We start from the raw sequence: 27,470 nt of genomic DNA, 5'->3' as shown, positions 1-27,470 counted from the left end.
AAAATGTCTTTTAACTATATTTAATCAAGTTTACTCTTCTGGCAAAATTCCCGAGTCTTGGAAGGAATCTACTATTATACCCCTTCCGAAGCCCGGGAAAGATGCTACTGATACCAATTACTATCGTCCTATTTCATTGACGAGTTGTATTTGTAAAACTCTAGAACGTATGATAAATACTTGATTAGTTTGGTTCCTGGAATCAAACAATATTTTAAGTCCTTTGCAAAGCGGCTTTAGAAACCACAGGGGAACGGTAGACCACTTAGTTAGACTAGAAACATTTATACGAGAAGCATTTGCCAAGAAAGAACATCTTGTGGCCGTATTCTTTGACCTTGAAAAGGCATACGACACAACTTAGCAATATGGAATCATGAACGATCTCCATGATATCGGTATACGTGGTAATTTGCCAAAGTTTATTTCAAATTTTATATCTGACAGGCATTTCAAAGTTCGAACGGGTTAACTTATTCAGAAACAGAAACACAGGAGATGGGCGTCCCTCAGGGTGGTATCCTGTCCGTCACACTTTTTGGATTAAAAATTAACAGCATAACTAAATGTCTTGGCCAATCTACGGAAGGGTCTCTATTTGTGGATGATTTCTTGATCTGTTACAGATAAAAAAAAACATGCACACTATAGAACGACAACTACAACAATGTTTAGGCAAATTACAAAATTGGGCTGACGAAAATGGCTTTAGATTTTCAAGATCAAAAACCGCACAATGATCCTGACATCACACTCAATGGAATTAAAATTCCAGTAGTTGAACAAACTAAATTTCTTGGACTAATATTTGATTCGAAACTGTCCTTTGTTCCACATATCAAACATCTGAAGGATAAGTGCTCGAAGGTGCTGAACATTCTACGAGTTCTTTCCCATTCTGAATTGGGTGCAGACCGTGAAATGCTTCTACGTATCTATCGGGCACTTATTAGATCAAAACTTGACTACGGCTCTATTGTCTATGGATCGGCTCGCAGCTCCTATCTACAGATGCTTGACCCTATACAGAATCAGGGACTGCGTCTCGCACTTGGAGCATTTCGAACAACACCTGTGAAGAGTTTCCATGTGGAAGCTAATGAGCCATCTCTAGACGATCGACGAAAGAAATTATCCTTACAGTATGCTGTTCAACTGAAATCCAACCCCAAAAATCCCGCATTTAACCTTGTATTCAATCCACAACATCAAGAAATATTTACACAAAATCAAAAGCTCATACCAACATTTGGCATTAGAATTTCAAAATTGTTGCTGGAACTAAATATAAATTTCGACACCATTGACGAGTACACCGTATCGGATGTACCACCATGGCTCATTCAAACACCTGATATCAATTTATCTCTACATGAGAGGGCAAAATCCAGTGCATTACCCGAAGAATACAAATCCTCCTTTCGGGAGTGCATTAGGGCTTTCCCTGACCATGTTCAGATCTACACTGACGGATCAAAAGATGGTGATAATGTTGCGGCAGCATGCTGTACATCTAATCACTGCTCCTCTATCCGACTCCCGGATATTTCCTCCATTTTCTCTGCGGAAGCTTGTGCTATCGGTCTGGCGCTTGACCATATGGCGCTTGAACACCGCATTGAAAAGGCAATTATCTGTTCCGATTCTCTTTCGGTTCTTCAGGCTTTGAAATCAAGAAACCCTAGAAACACATTAATCCAAAATCTTTTGATCCGAACATTTCGATTGTCTTCTAAAACCCAAATTACTTATCTCTGGATTCCCAGCCATGTGGGTATAAAGGGAAATGAAAAGGCCGATAAAGCAGCTAAGACTGCTCTTCGCCTAGCACAAACACATTTGAAACTACCATACACTGACATCAAACCTTACATTCAGTCAGCCATTAAACACCATTGGCAACAAAGGTGGTCTACCGAAACAAACAATAAACTGTTTAAAATACAACCTACATTTAATCCTAACCTGTCCAGTCGGAGAGACCGCAGAGAGGAAGTTGTTCTCCCTCGGCTCCGAATTGGACACACATATTTTACTCACTCCTATCTAACAAACAAACAAATAAATCAGGTACGAGGCGTCCCGCATATGGAACAGCCTCCCAAATGACCTGCGTAAGGTTGAAAACTATGCAGAGTTTCGGAGGCTGCTCCGTAAGTGGGACGGCCCGGACTGTAAGTGTAAACTTTTTTCTTAATGTCTCCCTGTATCCTGTGGTGTAACACATGTCTTTATGTCTTTATTTTATTTTTATTTTCGTTTGCTTTGTTGCTTGTGTTGCCACCCCTTTTAATATAAATCTGTGAACAATTCTGTGATAGCTTACATAGTGCCTGTACTTATAATTACTGACGACTGTGAGTCTGTGATGCTTTAGTTTTAATTTTCTGTTGTATATACAATATACTTTGTTTTGTCGAAATACAAGCTCGACCGAGCTTATGTTACCATGTTTTTTATATATTCGACACTAAATAAAGTGTCTTGTATCATGTATCTTGTAATGTAATGGCGACCGTGTTTTCTCGTAGCGGTCGAAACTGGAGTATAAACAGAGTAAAATGTACGAATATCATATGTTTCAATATGTATTTTATTGTAAAATATTTTTATTTACACTTATAGTTAAACATTTTATGAAGGACTTAATCTGTTTATGTTTATATGTCCTTAATATTATTATGCCCATCAATATCTCCTTTTTTAATCAAAATATTTTGCTGATCAAAATATCTCTTAGGCGGCAGCAATGAAAATCTTACTTCACGTAAGGTTCATCACTTTATGTGTTATAACAAGAATTCCATCTACGTCTTTGGTTCGAACTATCCAGAGTAAGATTGATAAAAAGTCAATGTTTAAACTATATATCACTAGCTAAGAAAAATAGTTTTTACTGTGAAATGCGGACTTTAACTATCCATTGATGAGACATAACCAGTGTGTGGTTTAACTTAAACCTGTACGCAGTTAATTTGCTTTTATAACTTCTACTAAACATCCTTATATAAATTAAATTGTATGATAATATGTATTGATACATTATACTTTTTATGTATCAATTCAAATAAACATTACAGTACGAATGATTTCCAGTAATTAACGGCAATTTTATATTGCAATAAATATTATGTTTCTGATCGCAATAAATATTTCCATCTAATCTAGTCCATATAGACTATCTCTGTTACACATCACCTAGTCTGTCTGTGGTCTGAATGTAGTGGACATATTATCTGGACACGATGTCCACCTGTAGTGGACACCGTGTTCACACGTTGTGCACTCCGTGTCTACCTGTAGTCTAAATCTTGTGCACTCCGTGTCTACCTGTAGTCTAAATCTTGTGCACTCCGTGTCTACCTGTAGTCTAAACCTCGTGCACTCCGTGTCTACCTGTAGTCTAAACCTCGTGCACTCCGTGTCTACCTGTAGTCTAAAACTCGTGCACTCCGTGTCTACCTGTAGTCTAAACCTCGTGCACTCCGTGTCCACTCGTAATTCACATCGTGTGCACAATGTTTAACCTTTAGTCTACTACCAACTGTACCTAGCGAGAACTGGGGAGCCAGTAGCTACTGTTGTAGCGGAAAAGATATCACCTTCGGTCAGAAGGTGATATCTTTTCCGCTACAACAGTAGCTAGGGAGCCAGGCACCTTTGACTGGAGTACTAAGGACCTGAACGGGACCTGAAGAAGGACCCGTTTGTGCCGGAGGCTCTTTACATTATCCGTATCCCTCGTCCTTATCTCAGTCGCTATTTATAATTTTAGCAAATATTACAGATAAAATAGTTTAATTCTCTGTTAAAGCTTACCTTCCACAATCCATTTGTTTTGTTTTCAGCATGCCGCCTCATCCGTCAGCATCACGCGGATGTTCTACGGGATCGCGGGAAATCTACCGTCACAAAGCTATAAATATAAAGCCTCGCCTGATTGGCTAAACGGACTATGACGTTATTTATCCATATGCGGAGCTTGCACCAGAATTCCAACCCGTCTACTGGGGGTGCTAGTGAGTTAGGGGTAATATGACTGAAAGCAAGGCATTAAAATCATGCACGACACAGTATTTATGAGCGCAGCCTAACGGAGAGAATTGGTACTAAGGCAGGTAATCCAGTCTACCTCCCCATATGAATGAGGATTGAATTTTGAAGATTGTGTTTTTCCTTGTATTTCCGTGTATGTGTTACCTTAGAAGTGCTTCGGGCACGAAGGGCTGCGCCCTTATCAAATCGTCTATACAGATATAATACTCGACCTTTCTCTTTAATTCATAGAATATCGTCAGATAGCATGTTTACACTATTTGATTCTCTACACCATCATCCTGTTAAACACCATCATCCTTAACAGTGAGGGAGGAGAAATAGGTTCCCATGTACCTCTCTGGCTGTTTTTTGGAACATATTTTTTTTCATTTTATGCTTGTTGCCATTGACAACTAATGTCCCGTAGGGTCTATGTATATACCCGACCTTCTATGTTTTCCGGCCGACTGCAAGTTACACTACATGGTACTATATAGAGTATTTTTTACCGTTTTTTATCTAGACCTCTAAAACGTCTAAAATGGTTATAGGGCACTCTGGTGGGTCCAAGATTATATAATCTGTTACTAATTCTCAGATCCCTGTGGTCCTGAGGTGATGTTACTTATACTTTTTCTTTTTCATTTTCTATGTAATCTGTTACGTATTCGAATATTTTCAACCCTGGAACCATCTCAGAATTAGTTACAGTTTATATCATTCATGGACCCACCAGAGTGCCCATAGACCGTTTTAGGGGTCTAGATAAAAAAACGGTAAAAATCATACTTTACATTTACTATACACCTAAAGGGCAGAAAGCTCCCCGACACAAAACTTCTACCCAACCTAGCTTTAGCGGCTAAAAATCGCATTTCTAGCACGTCTTCACAAAAACGGCTACTACCATTGGAAAAAGCGATAGTTTCCCTCTCAAAATCATCCTCACACACCTATACAAAGTGCTGTCACTGTAAAAAAAATAACACGCAAATCTTCTCAGATTCTCAGATCCCTGTGGTATGTGCCATCAGTCCTCGTGCTTTAAAAGTGTCATGCAAATGTGTCACGTGATTTGTGTACCTGTTCGTGCACCTGTACGTTCTTTATGTTCGCATTCACGCACTGGACAGAGACGGCTGGACATCGTTATTCATTGCTATCTACATGTATTTACCACACTTAGACAGACTAAAGTGGTGGACACGTTCTCTTCAAACGTAAGTTATTCTGTGTGATTTATTACAAATACCATGAAATCTTCTGAAGAACGACAAGAGCCGCGAAAGCGCTTGAGAGAAGCTATTTTTTTTATATTTTTGTACTTAAGCGATACTGTGGCGTCCGGCGTCCGTCCATCAACAATCGACTTCTTCCCATAATCACTCGTCGGAATTCACAAAATTTGAATGATAACATCCTTCTCATAAATTAAATGTAGAAACCAGTAGATATAGAAATATAGACAGACACATTCAAAAATGTATATGTTGTGATAATGATGACATTGAAGACGAGTACCATTTCATAATTAAATGCAATAATTACTTAGTTATTAGAAACCGTTTTATCAAAAAATATTATCATAATAATCCTAGCATGGCCAAATTTATTCAACCTCTGGAAAAAAGAAATAATAAAGAATTATCTAATTTATAGGAAAATTTACAGTTTTTGCCATGAAAAAAAGAATAAACACTGTTTGAAACAAATGTAGAAACACCCTCTACACTAGCGTAGCGGTCGTGCACGTGTTGGGTGTATCTGTACTATGTATGTGTGTCTGTGTGTTAAATATCTATGTTGTATATTCATGCACTTTTTCTGATGAACCGTAAGGTTCAAGGAATTAAAAGAATTGAATCCTTATGGATTACTGACTGTAAATTGTTCAAATGATGGGGCTGACCCCCCCCCCCCCCCCCCCCCCCCCCCCCCCCCCCCCCCCCCCCCGAGACTTGAGGGGCTGGTTCAAAAAGGATCAATTTGGCTGTTACCATATAAGCATGGGATATCACTCTTAATGCAATGGTAGCATCCTTATAGGGTGGGGATTCAAAATTGTACAAATGATGGGACTGAACCCACGGGGGTCTGAGGGGCGGGGTCAAAAGGGGTCAATTTGGCTATTTCCATGTAAACGACTTCTTCTGTAGGTAAGCATGGGAGAGCACTAAAAATGCAATGGTAGCATCTTTATAGTGTGAGGATTTAAATTGTAAAAAAGATGGGGTTGACTCCCCGTCATATAAACGACTTCTTCTCTGAAACTAAGCATGGAAGAGCACTCATAATGCAATGGTAGCATCCTTATAGAGTGGGGATTCAAAATTGTACAAATGACGAGGCTGATCCCATGGGGGACCGAGTGGCAGGGTCAAAAGGGGTCAATTTGGCTATTTCCTATAAACGACTTTTCAAAAACTATGCATGGGATAGCAATCTTAATGCAATGGTAGCATCCTTATAGGGTGGGATTCAAAATTGCACAAATGATTGGGCTGACCCCCGTGGGCTTGAGGGGCGGGGCCAAAAGGGTGAATTGGGCTACTTTTTTCATATAAATTACTTCCTCTCTGACAATATGTACTGGATAGGATATTCGTATGGTATCTATAGCATCATTTTATGGTTTTGATTTAAAAACAAACAAATCGTGGGTCAATTTGCTAATTATCTAATTTTCTAATTGTAAGAGTCTATGTGATAAATACTAAAAAAAACAGGTGAAAGACACAGGACGTCTGGATATATTTATGCTGTTTGTTCGAAATTCATGCCAGGTCTTAGACTATTCTAAGACGTTCATTGGGAATATCGGGCATTTTAAGGATCTAAATTAAAATTTAGAAACGTTCTAAACTAATTCCCCGATCCTCCACAGGGATCTGAGAATTAGTTACAGTTTAGACCAGAGTGCCCTAAGACATATTTAGACGTTTTAAAGGTCTAAATCAGAAATCAGTAATTCTCGTATCCCTGTGTGATCCCCGTGATATGGTGAGTTGACCACTTTTCACTAACCGGTCGTAGTATCCTATTGGCTGGATTGAATATGCTGGTCACGTGGCACGAGGACTATTGTTGGTTCTGAAATTGGCGCCAGATCTCTGCCCACTTCTCAGATTTTCTCTGACGATACTGCACGCTCTTTGCTATACCTATCCAAGATTCATCATGGAACTCTTCGTTGCGCTCTTCCTGGCATTGGAGGTGATCCTTCAGTGTCTAGGCAAGTTTGTGTACTGTGGTAAGGTATGTAACGTTCGTTTTTATTCCTAGTCCAGACTAAAGTTTTAAGTTATTTTCTTATTTAAAACATTTTTTATCTGTATAAGAACAATGGTCGGGAACAAGTTATTTCGACTTATGAAGACTTCTCATATTCACGGCAGTGGTTCACGGTTTAAGGTGGCCCGAGGCTAAAGAAAATCTGGTCGGTCTATGTAAAATCTTATCATGTTGGCTTTGCAATTGTGACATAAAATTCTTTTATTCTGCATCCAACGACAAATTCCGATTTTGATCTATATTTAGTTAAATGCTTGACAAGGACAAACAATAAAATTCATTATGAAAAATATGTAAAGGACTAGGTATGGTAAGGGTCTTTTGTGACCCCCAAGCTTTTAGTATAGTTCTAGTAATATAATTTTATTGATAAATATTAGCCATATATCGTTTAGAAAACAGCTCGCTATTGGCTATTGCATCTGAACTTGACAAGAAAATATAAAAAAAAAGAAATCCCTACCTACCGACCCAATGTTTTGCCAATGTAACCCTCAACAGACATATTTTGTCCTAATCAGTAGGTACTGTGAAATATCATAAGTGGTCCCAGTTTATTAGTCAAGCAGATGATACATTGTACACTTTCCAACCAACGTTTAATATATATATAATAGATGATTCTGATTTTAAAAATATTTTAATATTAATAAAGTTATAATTACACTTAACGACTGATTGAAATAGAAGATGATGTATAAACAATTTATGTGAGATTGAGTGGTACATTTTGTGTCAAGTACCTGTGTTAGGATTAGTCCAAATACAGAATAAGCCTATGATGCCAGAAACATGTGGGAAGTAAGCATGAACTTCATCAGTCGAGTATGTGGTCTGTGCTTTTTTCTTAATTATACATTCAAACTCGTATAGTAAAGATACTGTACATGTATAAATACTTCTAAAGGTTGTAAAGCCTGTTAGGTATACTTACTATTACCACAGGCATTTGGCTCTATAGACATTTTGCTCTCTTTATGTAATACTGTACAGTATCATACATATATATATGGAGAAAATGTCTATAGAGCCAAACGCCTGTGCTATTACTATAACTTTAATTCCACTTAGCGAATGATTGAAATAGGTGGCTGATGTAATTTTGATGCTGAATATTGTTAGTTATATGTAATAAATAAGGAGATTGACAATATATCATAGTATACATGTAAACTTTAGATAGACCTCTGTTAAAGGTACAATATAGGTAACTTTTCAGTTTTTAGTGACCTATTCTAATCGCCTTTTGTCCGTCGTCGTCCGTCGTGCAGCGATAAACAATTTACTTCTTCTCCAAAACTACTGAACCAAATTTGTTGAAATTTTGCAGAAACTTTTGATAGCCAAAATTGTGAATTATATGGTCCCAGGGCCTGAGGGGTGGGGCCAAAAGGGGTCAAATAGGCTAAAACTTCAAATTCCAGAAATTGTGAATTACATGACCCTAGGGTCTCTTCCTCCTAAGTTTACTATAGTTTATATAGTGAAAACACATTTTGGAGCATTATTTGGTCATTTATAATCGAAAATTAGTTAAATGTTGTCAGAATTATCCCTATGAAATGGCCATTGAATCCTATTAACAAGTTTTCCATGACCGACTCCTAGGGGCCTTTAGCGGTGGGGCCAAAAGGGGTCAAATAGGCTAAAACTTCAAAAATCTTCTTCTGAAATTCTGGAACTGGTAGAATCAAATACTCTTCATAGATGGAGAGGTCTTAAGGTCCTTTACAAAAATTGTGAATTATATGACCCTGGGGTTTCATATTTCCCCCTGGGGAGGGGGTCGAATTTACTATAGTTTATATAGTAAAAACACATTTATGAATGTTATTTGCTTATTTTTCATAGGAAATTAGCCAAACTGGGTTTGAATTTTTAGCCTGTGACAGCATTTTATCGTCATATCCATATCGGTCCTGGCCGACCCCCAGGGGCCTTAGGGGCGGGGCCAAAAGGGGTCAAATAGGCTAAAACTTCAAAAATCTTCTTCTGAATTCACAGATTTGATGGAACCAGATACTCTTCATAGATTGGAAGGTCATCAGGCCCTTTACAAAAATTGTGAATTTCATGGCCCTGGGATCTCAGACTTTCCCCTGGGGAAGGGTCAAATTTACTATAGTTTATATAGGAAAAATACATTTTTGAACATTATTTGCTTAGTTTTAATAGGAAATGAGTCAAACTGGGTTAGAATTATTAGCCACGAAATAGCATTTTAACACCATATCCATATTGGTCCTGGCTGACCCCCAGGGACCAGAGGGGCTGGGCCAAAATGGGTCAAAATGGCTTAAATTTCAAAAATCTGCTTCTGAATTCACAGGTTTGATGGAACCAAATACTCTTCATAGATAAAAAAGTGAAATTTATAAAATCACTGACACTGACTGACTTCTAGTTTGGTTTTGTTGTTTAACGTTGGCAAAGCAAATTGGAATTTTAAGCATAAGGTTTGGTAACATAATACACTTACTATCATAATGAAAAACAAGAAAATAAAAATTCTAATACGAAGGTTCAACTTTAAAGTTTATTCTGATTCATAAATACTTTTTACAGATTTGAACCAACTTTGCAATGCTCTTTCTGTAGCAGCACTCAGGTGACCGTCTGGTAATCGCAAACATTTACAAGAAAATTGCCACGTTCTCTAGATCCCTGCATAAAATGTTGGCTAAAACAAAACTAGGTAATACGTTAATGACACCAAATGTGAAGTTTTGAAAAAAATATGAAATAATTAATGTGGCGCACAATAAATTCACGGAAACTCCGGAAAACATTTTCTTGACCCGATCGATATACTAGAAGCTACAATGTATAGGCTAAAGGCACATACCACAGGAGTCTGACGTTCTGTTAATAATATATAGTATAAAAAAATATAAAAAATACCCCTATATACTATATAAAATAGGATAAAGTTGTTTTTTATATATATTTATACTATACATAAGTCATTATATAAAATAGTATATAGAGGTATTTATATATATATATATATATTTCAACTATATATTATTGACAGAACGTCAAACTCCAGTGAACATACGAAACGCTTCCGTAATTGTCGTGACCCGATCAACTTCGCACGGGAAAACACAAACATTTTAGATGTGCAAGTCTAAGCACAGGGACCTAACACAAATTTATAGTCAATAGTATATACATGTTTCATAGTATCAATTATTTCTTTTTAATGTTAGATATGCGTCACTTATATGTAGAGCCCGTTTATAAAAACAACTCGGATACAAAAAATATGTCTGTTTTTCTCTACCGTAGAGTTCATACCCTTAATACTATAATACATATATAGGGGTCAAAGAAGTAATATCAACAGGATTTTCCAGATGACACGAGATCCAATCAAACGTAAGTCTGTTGGATACGTATTACTGCAAATGGTAAATATGGGACAAGGAAGTAATTCCAACCATATATATTATTGTTGGTTAGATATTTGTGCCAGGTCCCTGTGGCCCTATCTACGAAACGCTTCGGCAATTGTCGGTTTAGCAATTGTGACTGTTTCAAGATGGCAGACATGTTAACAAACTTGAACTACAAGACAATCTTTGACCGTTCGATATGGTAGGTTTATCTGCACGGAATAAGGTCATGGTACTTGTTTTTCATCTTATTCTAGATCGTTTGTACAATGTTCGATCATTGTAAATGTTTGCGATTACAAAGATGAATGAATAGTAACGTACATTGATTTGGTCTTTAAATTGTGATACATACCAGATGTATATTGTTTTGAGTACAGGTAAATTGTACAAGGTTTCAGAAACGCACAAACTGCTTCGATTAAATACAAAAAATACGATAATGTACATACATCCTTTATATGTAGTTGTGTAACGTTATGTGCTGGTGTTTTTTCCTTGTATTGCAGTGTCAACTCTCAACACTACATAGATACAATTGTATGTTCACCAACTCTCAACACTACATAGATACAATTGTATGTTCACCAACTCTCAACACTACATAGATACAATTGTATGTTCACCAACTCTCAACACTACATAGATACAATTGTATGTTCACCAACGCTGTATGTTCACCAACTCTCAACACTACATAGATACAATTGTATGTTCACCAACTCTCAACACTACATAGATACAATTGTATGTTCACCAACTCTCAACACTACATAGATACAATTGTATGTTCACCAACTCTCAACACTACATAGATACAATTGTATGTTTACCAGCGAAATATATAAGTACTATAGAGTCAGTTCATATAAGTATTGTACAACTGGGATATCCCGCCATTGAGAAATCAATTTGGAAAAAAAACGCGACTGCAAGTCAATTTCCAATACATGTATATGCAAATCACATGATCGTTTTTTTTTATCTAGACCCCTAAAACGTTTAAAAATGGTCTTGGAGTACTCTGGTGGGTCCATGATTATATATAATCTGTAACTAATTCTCAGATCCCTGTGATGTAAATAACAGGAACAGCTTCCTAGACAAATGAAATAGGTTTATAAGGTCACTCATCATTTGCCATGTGTCCTTCACCTAGGGAATGTGTATCCAGCTTGGTATGTATGCAAGCATATATGTATAGGGTTTCGATAAATTAACAGCAATGGATTCTCCCCATTTCAAAGAAATCCTAAGAAAATCTTGATATTGTCCATGTGTTTTTTCATAATATTACACACGCCCGGTATAAATCTAAAGCAATTGTTGATGTTTGTCGTGTTTTTACTATCTTATCTGAACTTCTGTCGTTCTTGTTCTTGCAGGTTGTGTTTTACACTTCCTTCCGCAGTTTGGTTGACCGGGTTGCGACGTCGCTCGCAGTGGTGGTTAGCCGTGGACTTTCTCTTGCGGAGGCTGTGGTAAGATTTTAGATGTAAAATTCATTATTCCCTACCGTGAAAAAGTGTTCAGGTCACGTGAGACTTAACCTAATCGCCTTCTGTTTGTATAGCGATAAACAATTTATATCTTCGACGACTTCTCCTAAACCACTTAACCAAATTCATTAGAAATTTGCAGAAACCTCAGGGTCATATAGTTCACAATTTGTAAGTCCCCAATGGAGTAGGACTATTGTGTGTGTGTTGTGTTTTTTTTTTTTTTGGAGTAGGAACTTATTGTGTGTGTGTGTTTTTTTTTTTTTTTTTTTACAGTACAAATATTTTATTCCCCCCCCCCCCCCCCGCGGTATATGATGTGTATATACATAAACATTAGTGTTTTGGTAAGAGCTGCCAGAGCTGGTAGAACGAATATACGTACCCGGCCTACTATACCTTTCGGCTGGGTACGAATTGGTCCTTATGTGTCGTAGTGGAGCACTGCCTCCGAAAATCACTCGGGCATCGTTTTCTTTACTTTTTTGTAGGTTTCAAATTATTTTATGCGTATACATGCATTTGCATATGATTTTTTGTCCAAAACAAACATAACTACCATTCTTAATATCTACCGTACCGCTCACAAGACGTCAAATTCACAATTTGTGGACTTGCCGTATAAATTCCCTTCAGAAAGACCTTCATATGTATTATGTAAAAAAATAATGCCTCGATGAGAATTTGATATTTTATGTGGTTCAGTTTTATTGCCTAGAAGGTAAGCGATATCAAACAATTACAATAAAAATGCAAACAAACGTTTTATAATGGTTTGTATAATCATTACTTTGCTCCATTAGCAGTAAATTAATAGGCACCAATTTTAGCTCTAAAGACGACACCATTTTCTGTCAAAAAGTCTTTTGAGCTACAATATTGCAGCTACCAGAGCTAGGTGCCCTGAGATCAACTCCTCGAACAATATTGTCCTCGCAAAGCATGCACCAATATAAATGTAATTTTTACAGATAAATTTTGAAAGCCATTTTAGTTGAAGGGACATGCATATGCAAGAAAATTACATGTGTATTGAGTATTCTGTTAACAATGATTTAGAATTTATTGTTTTTTATTAATAATTGTAGTAGAGAGAATGTAATGTTTGTATCAACAAACACAAAATAGAAAAAAAACACACACACATAGAAAGAATTATAGACAATACACAAACAAACCAAAAAGAATTCAAATCATACATATTAAAGTACTACAACATAAAACATCATACAAACATTGATTGGCATATTTCAAGAACTATTCAAAAATGTATTTCCAATTGATCCATATTTGATCAAATTTCTCAATACACCTATTTGGTATTGACAGTTTTTTTTCCAACTTCATTTTTTGTAAACAAAAACTCCGTCAAACCTTCCATATTTATGTATTTTTTTTTTTTTCATGATGCAGGAAAAAATACAAAACTTCATAATTTATTATAGAATATCAAAATTGAGTGGTATTGACAAACTATCAGTCTCACCAAAGAGTACTGTATCTAATTTAAATTCCATAACAAAATTAGTTTTTTAACATTATTAGTTTTCTTTTCATATCTTGCCATATTTGGAAGGATTTTCGACAATACCAAAACATGTACTGTTTCTAATTTAAGTCCCATAACATTATTAGTTTTTACATATATGGAAAGATTTCTGACAATACCAAAACAGGTGGTCTTTGGTTTCAACTTCTGTATTACAGATATTACAAAATTTATTTCAGAAATATTTATAATTTTTAAGTAATTATTCAAAGGGAGTATGTATATACAATGTTGTAGTCTATACTGGAACCATTGTATTGATGTATCTTTGGTAATTTGAAAAGGTATTTTTATATTAGTTTTTTCCAGTGTAAGCATGTTTCTAAAGACGTGCTTGTTGCTTCCATTTCCTCTCCGTTATTTTTTCAATTAGACAAAAATACGTTGTGTTCACATTCCTTAATACTTTTAAATAAAATATGAATATGACTAGGTATGAATGGTCTATCTAGTTTATTTAACAAGTTAAGGTTATATTCAGATTCTTACATATTTTCTTGATACATTAGCTGACTTAATAAGTTATTCTTCTTCTGGGTCTTCTTTTTTCTGCCGGGACTTTGTCTGACCATTTTCTCAAACTTTAAGTCGGATCGCCATGAAATTTCGTGAGGTCATTTCTGGTGACCTGCAGATGTGTCGACCGGTTTAATCTTTTTTGACCAGCATCAAAGATGTTTAAATCAGATTCTAAATTTTTAAAGTGAAAAATACCATAATTATGAGTAAAATAACGTCACGGTTTCAAATTTTCTAAAACCAGTAAGAGTTATCTCTCTTTATTCACTGCTCAGCAGGGATCCGTTAGCAGTTTTTAAAGTGTTACTAGCGGCTAAAATTATTTTGAGGTCATTTTTTTGTGCAACTTTTATAGACCAGTAACCACGATGGCCGCCATGGAATACAATTGGTCAAAATTGAGCAAAAAGGAACATGGCTGAGAACACAAATCTAATACAATATTTGGAGAAGTTATTTGTGCCATGGTTCCTTCAAGGACGTATATGGTCTCACTTATAAAATCCTTGGTTCCTTTCATATACATATTATGTATGTGTAGGAAGAATAAGGATAATCTGCACTCGGGATCAAAAAATGTACGTACATTTTTTAAAAATAAATTGTGACGTACAAATAAATATCGTTCTTTGCCCTCAAGTTGATTACTGGTATATCCATATCCTTCATATTCACATACTCACGAGTCTTTCATATTCATAAATGATATCATTTTTTGATAAACCATGAACATATCTGGCCAATATTTCAGCAATATTCTCTCTTGTATATCTGCTGAATATTTTGTAATATGCGCCTATACTTGTTTACTGAACTGTGTACTTGTGATCTTGCAGGTTGTGTACGCTACCTGCTGCTGCCGAGGAGAGGTTTTCCCTGTCCCTGCTGCTGACCAGCCTAGCTCCAGCTCTGTTGTCCCCGCAGTACCAGTCCCCGCATCACCTGTTCCTATCCGCAGATCTGGTCGTACCACCCGCAGACCAGCTTGGCATAAGGATTACGTTATGTGATGTCATATATAATGTATTGTAATGTAATATCCTTTATCTGTTTGTCCATGGAATGATGTTGCTTGAGGATGTGGTAACCCCTCAAAAATCGTCCCAATTCCTGTCCCTCACCCAAAAATGTATACAGTAGTATACACCATTAATTGGTTGTTCATTACAACATTTAAGATCAATCCCCATTTAGATGATTTGGTCAATGGTAATTTCCTCCCAAATTCCGTTCCATACTTTGTACCCTAAACGAAGAAGGGACATTGTTTTTGCTCCGTTTCGAATTACTATTATTACAACTTAAGGTTGTTTGAGGTACATTTTTATAAGATTTTTTGGGATACGGAATGCATTCAGTGATATGGTTATGTGGTAGGTTGTGAGGAACACATGAACATGTGTAGTGATACAACTTCCGGTTATTTGAGGTATATCATGTAATGCTATAAGGTTTTGACAGACATACTCTTTGGAGTGTGTATAAAGGTTTTTTTTTTCAGGATTGCATTCTAAGATGGCTGCAAGTGTCCACTTTTTAAATTCTTGAGAAATTTCTGAAATTTTGGTCTATTGGTATTGTAAATTGGTATACAATAAATATAGTTTTAAGGTTTAAAGTTTTTGTGGGACACTGAACTTATGCAGTGATCCCAATAAGGTGTTAATTGAAATACATCACAAAATATTGAGGACACTGACCACTTAGCAGTGACCCAATTATTGTTATTTGAGGTATAACTTAAGGTTTTGAGGACACTGACCACTTAGAGTGACCCAATTATTGTTATTTGAGGTATAACTACGGTTTTGAGGACACTGACCACTTGCAGTGACCCAATTATTGTTATTTGAGGTATAACTTAAGATCCTGAGGACACACTGACCACTTGCAGTGACACAATTAATGTTATTTGAGGTATAATTTGAGATTTTGAGGACATTGACCACTTGCAGTGACCCAATTATTGTTATTTGAGGTATAACTTGAGATCCTGAGGACACTGACCACTTAGCAGTGACCCAATTATTGTTATTTGAGGTATAACTTGAGATCCTGAGGACACTGACCACTTGCAGTGACCCAATTATTGTTATTTGAAGTATAATTTGAGATTTTGAGGACACTGACCACTTAGCAGTGACCCAATTATTGTTATTTGAGGTAATAACTTAAGATCTTGAGGACACTGACCACTTGCAGTGACCCAATTATTGTTATCTGAGATATAACTTGAGATCCTGAGGACACTGACCACTTAGCAGTGACCCAATTATTGTTATTTGAGGTATAAATTAAGATCTTGAGGACACTGACCGCTTAGCAGTGACCCAATTATTGTTATTTGAGGTATAATTTGAGATTTTGAGGACATTTACCACTTGCAGTGACCCAATTATTGTTATTTGAGGTATAACTTGAGATCCTGAGGACACTGACCACTTAGCAGTGACCCAATTATTGTTATTTGAGGTATAATTTGAGATTTTGAGGACACTGACCACTTGCAGTGACCCAATTTATTGTTATTTGAGGTATAATTTGAGATTTTGAGGACATTTGCAGTGACCATTATTGTTATTTGAGGTATAATAGATTTTGAGGACACTGACCACTTGCAGTGACCCAATTATTGTTATTTGAGGTATAATTTGAGATTTTGAGGACATTGACCATTTAGCAGTGACCCAATTATTGTTATTTGAGGTATAACTTGAGATCTTGAGGACACTGACCACTTAGCAGTGGCCCAATTATTGTTATTTGAGGAATAACTTAAGGTTTTGAGGACACTGACCACTTGCAGTGACCCAATTATTGTTATTTGAGGTATAACTTAAGATTTTGAGGACACTGAACACTTGCAGTGATACGACTGCAATGCTTTAATTTTGACTCAACTGAAGTGTACAGAAAGTAGTTAATAGGAATATTTCGTCCCTGTCCCTAACAATACTCACATTACCCTTCCCATATACCCTAGCACAATTAAGCACGCATTTAGTAAATAACATTCTAACCGCTACTTTCTATATGTACACTCGCAGTTGACCAAATTAACAGCCAGGGTCATCGGTGAAGAAATGCCGTTGACCAGCAATGAATGCCAGGTAACTGCCCCACGTGGGATTTGAACTGGTCATCAAAAGGTGAAAGGTCCCTAATTAAAATACAGGAGACCATAAAGTCATTTAACAACCTTGGCTCCATTGAAAAAGGAAAAGAATTTTTTTTACAAGATGGCAATTTTTGTGCCCATCGTTCAAAATTTATTTTAAAGTACACTTGGTAAGGACAATGTCAGGATCGTTTTAGACATGTTGCGTGGATAGATAGAAGATGGTGGTCAGGGTAGGCATCTTTGATTTCGGATCAATCCAAAAAATAGCATATGTTTGAAATCATGTCCGGATAATTTCAGACAAGTATTACTAAATCATACTAGTAGAAGTAGTTTTAAATAATGGACACTGTAATGGCCATCTTGGATTTTGCATAGGCCCCGAAAAAAACACTTGGTTGGGACCATATTGGAAATTTAGGCAAGTTTCTGCGAAAGTGTTAGGTTATTCTGAACTTTCGGGTCGACCTTAAAGTATCACATTAAAGTATTTAAGGTATCTAAAGTATCCATTTGCCCTTGCAAACTCCTCCTTCCCCGTTCCCGCACAATGCCATCTAAATCCAGGACAACAGGTAGAGAAGTTGTAGAATTAAATTGTATGTAAAAAAAGAAATGAAAGTTAGAAAGAAAGTTTGTAAGAAAGTTAGAAAGAAAGTTTGTAAGAAAGTAAGAAAGAAAGTTTGTAAGAAAGATTGTAAGAAAGTTTGTAAGAAAGTAAGAAAGAAAGTTTGTAAGAAAGATTGTAAGAAAGTTTGTAAGAAAGTTTGTAAGAAAGTAAGAAAGAAAGTTTGTAAGAAAGATTGTAAGAAAGTTTGTAAGAAAGTTAGAAAGAAAGTTTGTAAGAAAGTTTGTAAGAAAGTTAGAAAGAAAGTTTGTAAGAAAGTTTGTAAGAAAGTTTGTAAGAAAGTTTGTAAGAAAGTTAGAAAGAAAGTTTGTAAGAAAGTTTGTAAGAAAGTTAGAAAGAAAGTTTGTAAGAAAGTTTTAAGAAAGTTTGTAAGAAAGTTAGAAAGACAGTTTGTAAGAAAGTTTGTGAAAGTTTGTAAGAAAGTTAGAAAGAAAGTTGTAAGAAAGTTGTAAGAAAGTTTTAAGAAAGTTTGTAAGAAAGTTAGAAAGAAAGTTTGTAAGAAAGTTTGTAAGAAAGTTTTAAGAAAGTTTGTAAGAAAGTTAGAAAGAAAGTTAGTTAGAAAGATCTTTAGTGTTAACATGTGACGAATGAAAGCCCCCCTGTGAGGGGACATCTGTTTATATTTAAAAGGCTGACCCCAAGGCCCCAACCTTGGCAGCTTTCAAATGTATAAATGTTCTGGGGTATTAAAATTGTGTTTTTATGAAAAAAATGAAAAAAAAAACAAAAAAAAAACCAAAAAAAAAAACAAAAAAAAAAAAAAAAAAAAAAAAAAAAAAAAAAAAAAAAAAAAAAAAAAAAAAAAAAAAAAAAAAAAAAAAAAAAAATAAAAAAAAAATGTTAATATTGTAAATAAAAATGTAAATATTGTAAATAAAAAAATTCACAATGGCAATACATGACATGATCCTGATGTCATACTAATTTTAAATATTTTCATATTTTTCAGGATAGTGATACTATGAAGATATGCGACAACCATCAGGACAGTGACACTAGATAGCAAACGTTCTTTGATAGCGACCCATAATGCCTAGCAGAGCATCTGGACCAGGACAGTGATTCAATCAGGATAGAGACAACCACCAGGATAGTGATACCATGAAGATATGCGACAACCATCAGGACAGTGACACTAGATAGCAAACGTTCTTTGATAGCGACCCATAATGCTTAGCAGAGCATCTGGACCAGGACAGTGATTCAATCAGGATAGAGACAACCACCAGGATAGTGATACCATGAAGATATGCGACAACCATCAGGACAGTGACACTAGATAGCAAACGTTCTTTGATAGCGACCCATAATGCTTAGCAGAGCATCTGGACCAGGATAGTGATTCAATCAGGACAGTGACAACCATCAGGATAGTGATACCATGAAGATATGCGACAACCATCAGGACAGTGACACTAGATAGCAAACGTTCTTTGATAGCGACCCATAATGCTTAGCAGAGCATCTGGACCAGGATAGTGATTCAATCAGGACAGTGACAACCATCAGGATAGAGACAACCTTCAGGATAGGGATAACCATCGATATTGAGAACCATCAGAATAATGACACCCGATGGCAGACGTTCCGTAATGGTGACCATAGGTGATAAGCAGAGCTCCATTCAGGTACATTTACTATTAAAAACTCATATTAAAAAAAGCTATAATTGAATTGTAAAATTAAACTACAGTGTTATTGCAACTGCATGTGTGTATTTTGTGCCCATCAACATCAAGTGGTGGGTCATTCAAATTATCTTTTATCCTTGGACCAGCGTCCGTTCGTCCATCATTTTTGTGTCGCCTACAATGCAAGGGAAATACTTAGGTATCACTATGTCTGCTCTGTCGGCGCCTGGGAAATGGTTTCCGTGCGATAACTTAAATATTTAATGTCTGATTTCAACCAAAGGTTCATTGCCTTATATTGATAAGATCTGAGACGAGTTCGATAATTGTCAATATCTGTCAATATTTACAAGAGATACGGGACCTTAAAATTGTCAAAAAAGATAACTCCATGGTTTCCACTTAATAGCTTTAGTATTTATTGTCGAATTTCAACCATTTGGTATATTGCTTTTTATCAATGTGATCTCGGATGAGTTCAATAATTGTCAAAATCCATCAATATTTCCAAGAGTAATGCGACTTTAAAATTGTCAAAACAGATAAATCCATGGTTTTCACTAGATAACTTTAGTATTTATTGTCCAATTTCTACCAAAGGACTAGGTATGGTAAGGGTCTTTTGTGGCCCCCAAATCCGCTATTTTTTAAAGTCTGTTATTTTAAGATGTAAATATTGCATTTCAAATCTTAACTACATACACGACATATTTGATAGTGTTATTAGGTATTATAGCAGTTCTAGTTGCCATGGCAACCATTTTTATTACACATAAATTATGCAAAATGTGAAAATTTCATCAAAATTGACCTTTTTAATGCAGTTTTTCATCTAGTAAACATAGAGCACATTCTAGAACAAACTTTATATTTCTCAAAATGATGTATTCTTCGTGTCTGCTAATTCCTGTAAAATATAAAGTTTGTTCTAGGTTGCGCTCCATTGCTTTTAAAAGAAAAACTATCAAAACAATATGCCAAAATTGACCAAATTTTCAAATTTGCATAATTTATGCAAAGTTACCATGGTTATAAAGCAAAAACATACTTTCTGTCAATATTTCAAACGCAGCAAGTTAATTTCTAAATACTTAATTTGAATTTTGGTAGATTTAGGGGCCAAAAAGAGCCATTACCGTATCTAGTCCTTTGGTATATTGATTAATAAGATCTCGGAGTGGTTTGATGCTGGTCCAAATCCATCCATATTTGCAAGAGTTACGAGACTTGATAACTTCACCTAATAATTAACAATATTTTCAACTGTAAATAACTATTTTTTGTGATACTGTGCAGGCGACACATCCACTTCCGTGGAATTCTTGTGTCCATTAATAATTTATCAAAACTACAAAGGGATCTCTCTCAATTTTCATGCAAGAATAAAGGTTTCCCTAGTACCCTTGTTGAGCACATTGAATATTGGGGCTCATATGTCTAAAATAGCTAACAGACAGCTAATTTGAATTTGAATAGTTAAGTTTGTAACCACTGGGTTCAATCATATCATATAATTTTCACCAAACTAACTGATTTCACTTTTTTTCCCCAAATGGCAGCTGCAGTATCTTTTGGTGATCAACGAGGTTCATAACTCTTCTAAGTGGCTGTTCACCCCCAAGAAAAGAGTTTTATTATTGTAACTGTTATTGGTAATTCAAAATAATTGGCATCTTCGGATTGTGATGATCACCATGATAGTGACAACCAGTATATTGAAAACCATCAGAATTACAGCGACACCATCAAAAAAATGACAACCATCAGGATAGAGATGCCCGATGGCAGACGTTCCGTGATGGTGACCATTAGTGATTAGCAGAGCTCCAAACAGGTACATTTACTATAAAACCTCATGTGTAAAGCTTACATCTAATTGTAAGGTTAAATTGCAGTTTTATTGCTCATGTTATTTCGAATCAACATACTATCTTTATATATGTTTCCCTAGTACCCTTGAGTAGTAATTTGGGGAAAATATGTCTGCGAAGTAGCTAACGTGCAGCTATCTTTTAATAGTGGAATTTTGTAACCGCAATCTTTAAAAAGAAACCATAAACATGTCATATCATGATTTCCACATTACTGAATGATTTCACTATTTCTCTCCAATGACAGCTGCAGTATCTTGACCACTTTTGGGGTTCTGCAAGGCTCTGTACTCATTGGCTGTTCAATCCAAGACAAGGAAGTTTTAGTTTGGTGACTCTTGTTGGCAAACCCAAAACGGTAGGCATCGGAGGAAAGTGATACCATCAAGTTAGTGACATCCGTCAGGATAGTGACCACCATGAGGTTAGTGGAAACCATCAGAATAGTAAGAGCCAGCGTCATGTAAGGATGCGTCAGGTTTGTTGGTGGAGGAAAGCCGGAGTTCCCGGGGAAAAATCACTGGCCAGTGAACAGTACCTGGCAACTGCCCCACATGGGATTCGAACCTATAGCCAGAAATTTGACAACCATGAAGATAGTGACACCATTGGATCGTAACAACCACCAGGATAGTGACAACCCGAATGGCAACTCCAGTATCTGCACCTCATTTGGTGCCTGGCTCTTATCTCGTTTCAAAAGAAGGAAGTCTGGTGACTCCTGTTGACAATCCAAAATGTTCGATAGTGATACCATCAAGATAGTGTCAATTATCAGGATATTGACACCCAATGGCAGACGATCCCCGATAGTGACAAATAGTGATTGGCAGATACCGGTACCTTTCCATTCAGGTACTGTTATGAAATTTAGTAAATTAAATCAAAGTCAATTTCTTTTTTTCACTCATTAAAGAGAGATAAAGATGTTAATGAATTATTAAACTGTAAGGTCAATACTCGAGTTATACACACTATAAATACAAACTGAATACCACTAATGGATTTGCTCTGGTGAGGTTTCCGTCTCGTCGTTGAAGTCTCGATTCATCTTTAATCAAAGATTTTTAAAAACTTAGTTTCACCTTTTAATTTGTAGCAAGTTGCTATATAAAAATATGTTACGAAGTAGACTTCTTTTTGTTGTAAATTTTTCATATGAGTCTGATTTGGCAGCCATTTTGAAAATGTGCATTTTTTGCATTTTAAATTTGTAGAGAGGTGAAATTTTACCTTTTTAGCTTCAAAAGTTTTACTTAGTTTGTCAGTGCAACAACAGTTTTAGATATATTGAGTTAATTTTTGTTGTAAATCGGTTTGGTATGATCACTGAGATGTCAATGATAAGCATTTAAGGGGGGAATAATAACATATTGGTCTTTATTTTTTACATTTTACTGAAAGATCAACTTCTTTGAATTTTTTACAAGAAAAGCTGAAAAATAAAGAAAATTGTAATGGGACAAAATATCAAACACACTGACCCCCTGTTTTTATGATGGTTTTAGAAACAACTTTGAGCTGCAAAATCTTAGAAAAAGTCGTTCATCAGAACTTTTTTGGGAAGCGTTAAATCTGGCAAAAACGAGGTATTTTCACCTTCAAAATTTAGGGGGTAGCGGTGACATACACAGTTGTTCTGAGAAAAAATATGGGTTGACAGTGTGTTATTATTTTTGCTTTAAAACAAACTTTTGGTTTTGTCAATTTCATGAATATTAAAATTATCAGACAACTAATTTGCAAAATATTGCTTTAGATTATCGTTTGTATAGTCAGACAAATTTGACTTTTAACCAGAGCAGATCCTTAATACCAGGATCGATTTAATAAAAAGGTTTTCACACTAGTGCCAAAATCATTTATGAAATATTTCATTGAATTTTGTTACTCTGGGATGTTCCACCGCCGACAGAGCATAAACGATACCCATTATTATTTGAACGGTAAATGATAGTTAATGATGTATGTATGTCTCCAATACAACAATACATATTAAATCATTTATTTTGCTTTTGGTACATGCAAAATCAATACTTCATTCCATATAGGGCATAGTGCCATGGATTTCTTTCAGGACAAAATTGATTATTTTTAATATTTTTGTATTGAAATAAAAAAAGAAGCTCAAATTTTTCAATGGTGGTAATTGTGTAAGTAACTTTTGTAACTGAAGAAAAATACTAATTCATCTGCTCCTGTTTTTGATAGAGAAAAAATACTGTATGTGGATCATCCTAATGTTTTTTGCAACTAGATCATATCAGTATGATGGTAGAAGGAGAAAACTATTTTTGATAGATTTCTGCGAAATAAAGAGACTTACCTAGTGAACTAGTGTCAAGAGAGACAAAAGATTTTTTGCACGTTTATTCTTATAAAAGACAAATGCCTTTTTTTCATCATAACAGAAACCTCCCATCATTTTAAAATAAAGTCTAAAGGTTAAGAATATACATTATAATTATATCTATTTATTCTAAAAAATCTAACATCTGAAGATAAAAAATTCAAATTCTTGTCTCTGCTTTGATTTTCTAATTTCAAACTACATTGTACTTATATTTTCCAAATAATTCAGAATTTCAGATTCTAAAATTGACACATTTAGTAATGTTATGTTTTAGTCTATGAAGGCCAGAAGGGTCATTTTTTGCTCTTGCAATAACAAGTATGTTTTGAAAAATAATTCTTGATCATAATCTTTGGAAAAATTGTCATTGTGTGGCCTGTTTTGGGTAATTTCTTTCTTTTCCAAATTTCGTTTTATATTATTCAATTAATGAATATAGAAAAGTAAAGTTCTTTAATCCTTTTACTCACTCTGCAAGACATTGACAAAAAACCTCCCAACTGACAGGACACAATCGACTAGACGGGACTGACATGGGAGGCGCGTACGAACTGACCCTATCACTAAAACTACTAATTCACATTCTCACTGCAAAGGACTTCATTTCTATATTCTTTAGTCAATAATTCTAAGATAAACTTCAAAAATTATATTTTTTTATTTTTGAAAATATTGTCCTTCTACACATACTGGCTTGAGCTGTTATGACCATCTGCCTTGTAGACCAGAAAATAGCATTGAAAAAAGTGTGTCATTAAAATAATCATTGGAAAATCAATATGATATGGAATAAGATTTAGCAAGATAGATCAATTTAAAACTATACTATCTTAATTTGTCGTTGATAACAAATTCAATTAAGGAGCTATCTCACTTTATTTCTAATATCACCTAGGTACTGTAGATATCATCGGTACATAAGTGAACAAAAAATCAAAATTATGGGATTTATGAATTTTATTTTGAAACAAATAGGTGTATATAATTTTTATGTATGATTTCAAAAGAATTAAAGCGCTTAAGGCATCTGTTAATAATCATCAAGTGTCTACAAAAATTCATGAGTTTTCTATGTACCGGTATGTACTGCATTTTTTGGTCTTAAAACATATATATTGGCCATTTTTAGATTGGCACATGTACTTCTGTATAGGCTAACGATATATATGCTCTTTAGATATGCTCTTAAATAGTTAAATTTAGGAGAATAACTTTGATATGATACAAAAGTTCAATAATTTTCAGATGGTTTTAGTAGACTTTGGAAAGAAAAAATAATATTTTAACTTGGATACAATAATGTAATACAAAATGCACTTCCGGTTTTGAATGTCTGATTGTCGAAAATTAAAGTATAATTTTCTTATTTCATGCTTTCATAAATCATGACCATGATATGTTTAATCTTTGTATTGATGCAAAAATATGAATTAAAGTTAGCCGAGGGAAAATGCTTATAATGTATAAACCAGAGGTCCATCTTCCGTCGACAAAAACATATGTTTCTGGTGTGACAATGTTTTATGTTACAATATTGTCAGAAGGTTTTCCAGAGTTTTTACTATGTTGGTCTTATCTCTGGTTTTTAACCTTGGATATGAATACATGAGTATTATATCATTGTACATTTGTATCAGCAAGATTTGAATCCCGTCGTTTGCTGCTTCTCATTTATAATGCTGAATAGAAATGTAAAGCAATTACAATACCTGTATGACAACCAATTTTTTATAATTATTATTTAACCTAATTAATAAATTATCATTTTATCAACATCAAATAGATTCAAACGTCAAATCCTATTTAATCAAGGGGAACAATCATAATATTCTCAAAATTGTAAATCAATCCAATAACTCCAGTTATTTAATACAGAATTAGATTTATTAGAAGGGTATACATATCTAGGTATATAATTTTTTTTTAATTTTGATGTTAAGTTTTTTAAAGCAAGGAAACTGCTGAAAGAGTTTGCTGTTTGCTATCTATAAGAAACTTATCTATTCCTGTTGATATTCAATTCACTTGTAATGCCAGTTCTTTTGAAAATGTATACTCATACAAAGTGTGAAGATTTGAAAATACAAATGTTATAGAAAAAGACATTTGCAATTTTGTAAAGGCATTCTTAAATTAAGAAAGTATACAAACAATTTCATGCTCTTTGACGAGCTTGCTATTGAAATAAAATGCAGAATTATGTTTTGCACAACCTTATAACATTACGTAAATGATCAAGTAACTTAAATTCTTTTAAATTAATGTCACATGTTAAAGATATTAGATCAATTAACTTTTGTAAATTCTTTTAAATTAATGTCACATGTTAAAGATATTAGATCAATTAACTTTTGTGAATTCTTTTAAATTAATGTCACATGTTAAAGATATTAGATCAATTAACTTTTGTAAACTCTTTTAAATTAATGTCACATGTTAAAGATATTAGATCAATTAACTTTTGTAAACTCTTTTAAATTAATGTCACATGTTAAAGATATTTTATCCAGAGCTGACTTAAAGTAATGTTTGAATATATATAATCAAATAGCTAGTTTACAAAAGATGAATTTAAGACTTAATTCATCAATTTATTCAGAAACTGTATGACGATATTGACACAGTTTGACATATTTAAGTATTTTATTAGAACTTAATGAAATGGTAGCAAAATTATGTATACATTTAGAACCGCTTATATAATCTACATGAAGAATCATGAGTCGAAGATAGTTTCGTATTCTGCAAAATGAGAGAAATTGTAATTTATGTAAATCAACATTGGCAATGTATTTTATCTTTTTAAAATGAGCACAGGAATCAGTAATGTTTTAAGAAATAAATCTTATTCTAAAATAAATGCACTAATACTTATTCAAGTCAAGAACTAATGCAAGGAAAGTTCAATATATTTAATGGTAAAACCTAGATACAAATGGCAGATTCTTAGAAAATTTATGTAAACTAATTCAAAATCAATCTTTATCAAGTGGCCTTTCTGACCTAATTCATTACCTGTTAAGTGCTCTTGATTACTTTTCAATTATATATGTATATATGCTAAGAGCACTAATATTTTGATTGCTTTATGCCATATATCACATACTTATTACAAAAATTTGACTTCTTACATACTTTTATGAGTCAGAGAGAATAAATAAACCTTGAATCCTGCACTTAATCATTGGTCAGTTAAAGTTTCAGTGGCAGATTATTTGACCAATGAAATCTGACTACATGAGGTACTGCGCATTAGGGCTGAACAAGAACGTTAAGCCCAATCCATCAATCAAAGGGCCCCGCTTGTCCGAGTCTGCAGATAACTTTTCAAGAGATATCCATTGTAAGGCTAAATTAGGAAATATATATTAATACCAACACTTGTTGTTTAATCACCCACCCATATATATATATATATATACCGGTATATGCATTTTTTGTCTTTATGTATGACAAGTTTATAGGTTACACTATTGTCAAAAGTTTTTTCTAGAGGTGATCTATTTTCCTGTGTTACAGTTTTTTATCTGTGGTTTTTAACCTTGGACATGAATACCAGATACAATATTATA

At 34.6% G+C, this 27,470-nt stretch overlaps 1 protein-coding gene and 1 long non-coding RNA gene across 6 annotated transcripts; both read left to right on the top strand.

Moving 5' to 3' along the window:
* The first annotated feature begins 6,965 nt into the window (after positions 1-6,965).
* On the top strand, positions 6,966-16,603 carry LOC138334691 (uncharacterized). 5 transcript variants are annotated; one of them, XR_011210135.1, is made up of 4 exons: positions 6,966-7,293; positions 12,113-12,208; positions 15,131-16,088; positions 16,212-16,603. XR_011210135.1 is itself a non-coding variant. In XM_069283355.1 (3 exons), the coding sequence occupies exons 1-3, from the start codon at positions 7,216-7,218 to the stop codon at positions 15,302-15,304; spliced, it is 348 nt and encodes a 115-aa protein (XP_069139456.1). In that variant the 5' UTR covers positions 6,966-7,215; the 3' UTR covers positions 15,305-16,603. The 5 variants fall into 5 exon arrangements, 3 of the variants coding, with proteins under 3 accessions (XP_069139456.1, XP_069139457.1, XP_069139459.1); XM_069283355.1 differs by having other exon boundaries at positions 15,131-16,603; XR_011210136.1 differs by lacking the exon at positions 6,966-7,293 and adding an exon at positions 10,562-10,710 and having other exon boundaries at positions 15,131-16,603.
* A 290-nt stretch (positions 16,604-16,893) lies between these two features.
* On the top strand, positions 16,894-26,231 carry LOC138334690 (uncharacterized). Its single transcript, XR_011210134.1, has 3 exons — positions 16,894-19,671; positions 21,234-21,508; positions 21,793-26,231. It is a non-coding gene; the product is annotated as an uncharacterized lncRNA (long non-coding RNA).
* Positions 26,232-27,470: the final 1,239 nt, after the last annotated feature.

This window comes from Argopecten irradians, chromosome 11, assembly GCF_041381155.1.
Source record: "Argopecten irradians isolate NY chromosome 11, Ai_NY, whole genome shotgun sequence".
NCBI classification, from domain to species: Eukaryota; Metazoa; Mollusca; class Bivalvia; order Pectinida; family Pectinidae; genus Argopecten; species Argopecten irradians.
This window is presented reverse-complemented; position numbering and strand designations above follow the sequence as displayed.

What these genes read in the sequence shown, in the direction of transcription:
- LOC138334691 (XM_069283355.1), top strand. Translation starts at nt 7,216, where the DNA reads ATGGAACTCTTCGTTGCGCTCTTCCTGGCATTGGAGGTGATCCTTCAG. An exon ending in AGTTTGTGTACTGTGGTAAG is followed by an intron (nt 7,294 to 12,112) that starts GTATGTAACGTT and finishes TTGTTCTTGCAG; the next exon opens with GTTGTGTTTTACACTTCCTT. An exon ending in TTTCTCTTGCGGAGGCTGTG is followed by an intron (nt 12,209 to 15,130) that starts GTAAGATTTTAG and finishes GTGATCTTGCAG; the next exon opens with GTTGTGTACGCTACCTGCTG.